The sequence below is a fragment of the Choristoneura fumiferana genome, chromosome 13 (genome assembly GCF_025370935.1).
Source record: "Choristoneura fumiferana chromosome 13, NRCan_CFum_1, whole genome shotgun sequence".
NCBI lineage: Eukaryota > Metazoa > Arthropoda > Insecta > Lepidoptera > Tortricidae > Choristoneura > Choristoneura fumiferana.
Window position 1 is genome coordinate 867,059 of NC_133484.1, and position 6,958 is coordinate 874,016.

Below are 6,958 nucleotides of genomic sequence, written 5' to 3' on the forward strand. Positions count from 1 at the left end.
TAAAGAGGTAATTTATGCAGGTAAAACGTGCTAAGTACCAATATTTTTTGAGCTGATAGTGGGTACTTGTCTCTAGTATAAAATATTGAACAGTCTATGTTAATTTTTGGAGATAATTAGTAAATCAACTTTGCTGCGTAAAAACACCCTGTTAATGAGTTGATTAATAGTTATTGATTAAAGCTTCTTTGATTATCTTGACTGTCACAAGTAACATTCCACTTCAGTTAGATAAATGTCAGTCACATAATGTCTACTATTGTTTTCCCGCCCATCGTTGACGTTTATGACTAACGACGGGTTCACTTGACAGAAAGTGTTAAATATATCGTCGCGCAAATGCACAGGCTGATTATGTTTGGACGGAATGACAATTTATTTATTTTGTTCAGGAAATTAAAACAATAATATGTCCTATGAAAAATTTTCTGAATTAATATTTAAAGTTAATTGTTTTGTTTAAAATATTGGTACTTCATTTGTTAGCACCTTATAATAATATGACCATTACTTTTGATGAGCTCCTGATGTTTTGACGTATCTTTGAAGACTGGATAGTAAGCTACCTCGGCTATGCAGCTAGAGGTCCTGGATTTATATCCTAATCATCATCATCATTATCAGCCTATAGGCAGGCCTCTTCCATGGCGCGCTTCCACAACCGCTTCCACAACACTCTGTCTTCAGCCCCTCGCATCCATCTGCCGCCCGCGGATCCTAATAGATTCACTTAATTATGACGAATGTGGAAGCTTGTACCTGAGTTGTGAATGTCAAATGTGTTCAAGTTTATGATTGTTTGAATATGTCTTGTATTATTTATGTGTTGAATAGGTATGTATTTCAAAAATAATCTTTTACAAACTTAAATTTTACTTAAACTCTGCACCCTAAATAGGCAAAAACCTGTGCTCCTCCCTCTTAAATATTTTCATGTTTATGAACGTACATTGATTTTGAGAATAAAATAAAGAGAATAGTCTTCAGAGTCATTTTACAAACATTTATTTTTACCCTTCTCAGACCCATTTTGTAACTACGTATAGGACAGGCCCACGCCCGCTCAAACCGCATGCTCCAGTATGCCTCCTCCAGGAGGCCATTTCGGTGGCGTTGATATTTTTAAAAACCCTCGACTTTGTCACTTCAAAGTTCAATATCTCAAAAACGGTTGAACCGATTTTGATGAAACATATCTAAGAACCATCGCTGGAAAACCTGCTTTCAAATAAAAAAACCGCATTCATGTCGGTCCACCCGTTTAAGAGCTACGGTGCTCCAGACAGACAGACACACATAGCGGTCAAACTTATAACACCCCTCTTTTTGCGTCGGGGGTTAAAAACACAGTGCGAAATCGTTGAATATAACTACGTAACGGGCTATGGAGAGAGCTATGCTTGGAGTTACTTTGCACGATAGAATCCGGAATATACGAAAATTTTTCAAAGACATAGTTGTAGAAATATGCAAGTTGAATTGGCAATGGGCGCGCCACATCGCTTAAAGGAAAGATAACCGTTGGGGGAGAAAAGTCCTCAAGACAGTGGCGACTATGAACCGGAAGATGAACCGACGGCAGGTCTCCCACTAGGTGGCCTGACATCGTGAGAGTTGCGGACAACTGGTGGATGCAAGTGGGGAGTTATCATTAATTGTGGCGTTTTAAGGGGGGAGAACTTTGTTCAGCAGTGAACGTCTTCCAGCTGATGATAATGATGATGATGATGATCTATTACGTTGCCTTCAACATACATTCCTGTCGCGACGTGCCTCGTCATTATTATAGCTCCATCAAATCGCGCAATCGGCTGCGCCACAATTTTATGAACGAATTTTCCGGGCCACTGGCGTTTATGAGTTAAAAGCAGACTCGATAAATTTGGTTATTTTAAGAGGGTCCTGGTTTTAGCTGTCCCTGCAAGATGTTACGGTTTCTTTGTAATACCTAATAATAGATTAGCAGTCGCCCGTAACTTCGTTTGTGTTCTGTAAGAACATGTATTTTTCCCGATGAAAAAAATCCATGCGACACTGAGCTGGCAACGTTGCATTTTTGTTAGTTTTTCTCCATTGTTCCATAAAAGTTGAATGAAAATTAAAAATGTGGTCTGATAGAACTCTTCTTAATATAAAAGTTAATGTGTCTACTTCAATAATTATTCGTGATGGACTTTTATATTCTTTAAAACACGAACAAATGTTTATTAACGGTTTTTAAAGAAAATAAAAGTCTATCACGAATAATTATTGGAGTAGATACATTAACTTAAATATTAAGAAGAGTTCTATCAGAACACATTTATAATTTTTAATCAGTTTTTAATGGAATAATCGAGAAAAACCAACAAAATTCAACGTTGCCAGCTCAGCAGGTATTATCGCTCTTAATACTGCACGTAAGCAGCAGGTTCAGAGGGAATGCAGGTTGCTTCCAACCGAAGTAACTGAATGTCTGTGGGGTAAGACTATATTCAACAGTGGTCGTCCTACGGCTGATAATGACGATGATGAATACTGCACAGGCCAGACGATCCCGTGTGTTTATTTACGGTAGGAAATTACGTTACAGGTCTTCATATTATGACATGCAATAGATCCATAAGGCAGTTGTCTCACCGCCGGCGAGGAAACGATTGGCTATCGACTATTTTCTCGCTCAAGAAACGAACAAAAGATATAAGATCCTGTGTGAGTAAAAGTTGATCGTTAATAGTTGATCACTGGCGGTTCACACTGCCAGCGAGAACTCGCTTTACATCTTTTGTCGCAGCGACAAGAGCTATAAAACTAGCTCAGCGATACTCGCTCAGCGCTGTTAGCTTGGCGGCCGCCCGGCTCGAGCGAGTGGAGCGAGTAATCGCCCGTCGTTTCTAGTTACTCGCTCTGCTCGCTTCTCGCTCATCGTCGGCGGTGGGACACGTGCCTAAAACGGCCAAGCCATACTATTTAAGCCAAGGCCTGTGAAGAGTTAGAAAAGACCGGCAGCTTGCTGATTTGGAAGCATTTCATGGCATGTGCGTTTTTTGCCATACAGTCATACGAATTAATCTTATCTTTCTTTCTAAAACCATTGCTCAGAGGCTTTGTTTTTCCTGTGATTTGATAACTTTTTACATCGACAGGCATTCTGAGCTTGTGTGCCTTGGTCGCCAATTTGATGTTAGTTTAAAGTGAGGTGACTAAGTATTATTTGTAACTAAATAGCTTAGGTTGCCAACAACAAAAGCCAGCCTTTTACTAAAAATGGCCAAGCTCTTTTACTTTTAGTTAAAAGTAAAAAAGCTGGCGACAAAGGCCACTTTTCACAGAACCCGCACAACTGTCGGGGGCCACTTGGATTCACTCCAAAATGTGAGGCTTGTTTTTGGACGTGGAGTGAAACAAATTTCAATTCTAGTGATATTGAGTTAAAATATATTTTACTCTGTTATCTTGGTGGTTTTGGAAGAGATTAATAAGGTGATCCTGGATTATTTAAGTTGTGATTCACGATTAATGCTAAATTTATAAATTATTCTCGACTTATACGCGTCACACAGCCAGCTGTGACATAGGGCTCCTCTCAGTATGTGAGGGTATTGGCTGCAGTTCTCTGACGAACCTAATGCTTATAAAATATATTCATAATGAGCACTATTGTCTCCAATGTTGGCTGAAACACATCCGCTGTTAGTAGGCCTCCTTTTGTATAGCGCCATCTCTTGACTAACGGCTGAACTGTTCTGAAAGAAATCGAGCGTTTGCTCGGTTGCCCAGGTACTTTATTAAATTAAAGAATACACGGCGCTAAATTATAATTATTTATTAAAAACTAGTTAGAAATATGCTTAGAGCTTTATTTGCATTATGTCATGCATACGACTTATACTTTGTTAGTGAATGGATAAATTATGAGAAATATACAATGTACATTTTGGTAAAAAAAATATATTATGATAGAAACCATCTGCCAGGATATTAATATAGTGCATTCTTAAAAGATATTGCCGTAACCATAGACGTCAATTAGTATTAAATTGTACACCATATTATATATTTTCTTATTTAAATTAATAAATAATTTGGGGACTGACAGAGTTCCAACTGCAATATATCCACTACTGCCGATTGCCCTAACTTCTCCATTGCAGTTCATGCAAACTGCATGCAAGCTGTAACTCAAATGTTTGTAAAAGGTATCATGTTACAACTTTTTTGTCTCTATTATTGATGCATACACGTTTTTACTTTCATAGCTTTTACAAAACCACGATACTCCTAATCAAATTGTAGTCATTTTAGAACCACGATTTCCGCATATTACATCTTTTAAGTCATTAACTTCTTTACAGACTGAGTAATTAATTCTTCGTCATTTTATAAATTCCAGGGAACATTCATTGTTCTACGTAAGTTTAATTGTCAGCATCAGTATCATAATAGGCTTTATATGAGCGTTGCGATGGCACATTGCCTGTTAATCTATCATTGTAAATTTGATTGGCAGCAAAACCATACAGGTTACGGTAGTAATTCGGCAAACTACTCCCACCTTGTACATAATAACCGTAATTTGACAGAAGAACACCAAGCAGGGGATTGACAGGAAGATGATTTAAACGGTTATATCTAAACGGGATAGCAATCACTGGCGCAACGTGCGTACGATACATTTGAAACATACTATCGTAATTATTAACGTAGTTTTTAGAAATGGCGTAATTATTCAACATATCGTTGGACTTGATGTTATATTGCTTAAGATTGTCTTGAAGTCTTTTGCTGAATTCATTTCGTGCTGTAGTCAAACCTACTGGTTCAACTACAGGCTTCTTATAAACGTAGCCGCGGCTGTTTCTTTCATTTCTTTCTTCTTCATCAGTTGATTCAGTGACATCGTAGTAATTGTCATTCCCTTCCTTATCTGAAATGAAAAATCTAGAATCCGTTGTTTTCATTTTCATCACGTTTTCATATAAATTTCGGATGTCATTCACAAAATTGTGACTTTTTATTTGTTTTGAAGTTCTTAGGCTTGGTTCAGTATTAAATTCGAAATCGACGTCGCTTCCATTTCCTTTTTCACTCATTTGTATGTATGGAAAACTTTTCAGTGTTTTGTAGTCTTTTGGATCTAAAACTATTAATACATTATCATTAGTTACGTAATACAATTTTGATACTATGAAACGGTTTTTTTTTCTTTTCTTTTTCGAATTCGCCATATATGCTTAATTATTAACGAAGCAGTAGGTATACACAGTGAAGCATGCATATCAAATTTAGTTATCATACCAAATCTTGGATAAAATTGAACTAATACGATACATTTTCGGAATAATCAACTTCAAATAAACGTTTCTAGTGATTGTGATGGTAAAAAAAATTTCTACAGCCTCTTTATGGTGGAAAAATTAGTGTAGCCAGAAAATTTGTTGTTGTTCGAGAATTCAAGCAGAGTACTTACCTTTTAAATCATTGTCCTGAACAGAAGCTTTTGTAGTATCTTTAACGTCTGGTAGTAAATCTTGTTCAAAAATATTATATTGTGTAGTTCCATTTTTCCTTTCAAACTGATCTGCGGTCACAGTTTTTGTCACTCTGTCTGTAGCTTCTGCATAATCATAAAGCGGTTCGGAAGGTTTCCAATTATTTTCTTCTTTATTTTTTTCGGTACTTAAAGTGGCTTGAGTAGACTTGTCAGCCAGCATGACAGGTATCCACTCACTGTCGTAAGTTGTCGTCATGGCATTGCCGACTGCAGCCCAAATCTGAAATTGGACAAAATCTGAAATTAGTTTTATTATTTATTCTGTTTAAAGAAACAATATTTTATTTGTACAGTCAAGGGCAAAGATATCGACACGGCCAAAGTTGTAAAAATATGTATACACGGCCTTAATGTTATATGTAAGTGCAGTACATATTTTTGTAACTTTGGCCGTGTCGATAACTTTGCCCTTGACTGTATATGTCTTCTGTTCCACCCATACCAACCAGACTGTTCCCACTGAAAGGGACAAGGGATACGAGTACACCTTTTATTAACCGACTTCAAAAAGTAGGAGGAGGTTCCGTAGCCATTACGAAAAATTAAGTAATATTTATTTAAGTATTTCGTATTTTATACGGAATCTTCCAAGTTATAGGTATATTTCATACCTTAGGCTGCTATTTACTCATAAACTACTAATAATTCTCAAGCTAACTTAGCCGTTATAAATTTCCTTGAAAGTTTGATATATTTACTACCATTCTGAATTTTTCCAAATTTTTCCACCCACCGGTTTAGATTTTAGAGGGGGGACGACGCTCGATTTTAATGAAAATTTGCACTTTAAATTTAAAAAATTTTAACATTTCGCAAACAAATCACTTAATCGAAAAATTGTTCTAGCAAACGCGTAACGGTTTTAAAAGACCTATCTAACGATACCCCAGACTATAGGGTTGGACGAGAAAAAAAAAATCACCGCCACTTTACGTCTATGGGAGGTACCCTAAAAAAAAATTATTTTGAATTTTTAGTTGTACTATTTTGTCGGCATAGTTTACTTATATATTGGTGCAAAATTACAGCTTTCTAGCATTGATAGTCCCTGAGAAAAGCCGCGGACGGACAGACAGACAGACAGACATGGCGAAACTATAAGAGTTCCGTTTTTGCCATTTTGGCTCCGGAACCCTAAAAAACTTGCATGGTAATGGAATTTCATACAATTTCTCAGCCGCCCAAGCCGAGAAGGTATTTTATTTTTCTTAAAATTTGTGGCAGTCTATAAGGAAGAACTTCGTGTACTATGCTTGCGACAGTTTGGCGGACATTTCCAAGCATATTGGAGAAAAAATATTTTAAACATAAAACTTTATTCAGGGGTAAAATATTGTGAGCAGAAACAACTAAAACTTTCTTTTATATACGCTCTCTTTTGATAGATGTAACATCAGCCAAATAAGTGGTCTATCATTTTTATTT

At 36.7% G+C, this 6,958-nt stretch overlaps 1 protein-coding gene across 2 annotated transcripts in view; it reads right to left on the minus strand.

Annotated features, from left to right (window-relative positions):
- Positions 1–3,890: 3,890 nt before the first annotated feature.
- The window catches only part of LOC141434315 (uncharacterized), an 8,177-nt gene continuing 5,109 nt past the window's right edge, over positions 3,891–6,958 (minus strand). For both annotated transcript variants that reach the window (XM_074096722.1, XM_074096721.1), the window contains exons 3-4: positions 5,450–5,753; positions 3,891–5,122 (exon numbers count right to left, since the gene is read on the minus strand). In XM_074096722.1, coding sequence (XP_073952823.1) covers positions 4,398–5,122; positions 5,450–5,753 — 1,029 coding nt within the window. In that variant the 3' untranslated portion in view covers positions 3,891–4,397. The remainder of the gene's footprint in view (positions 5,123–5,449; positions 5,754–6,958) is intronic.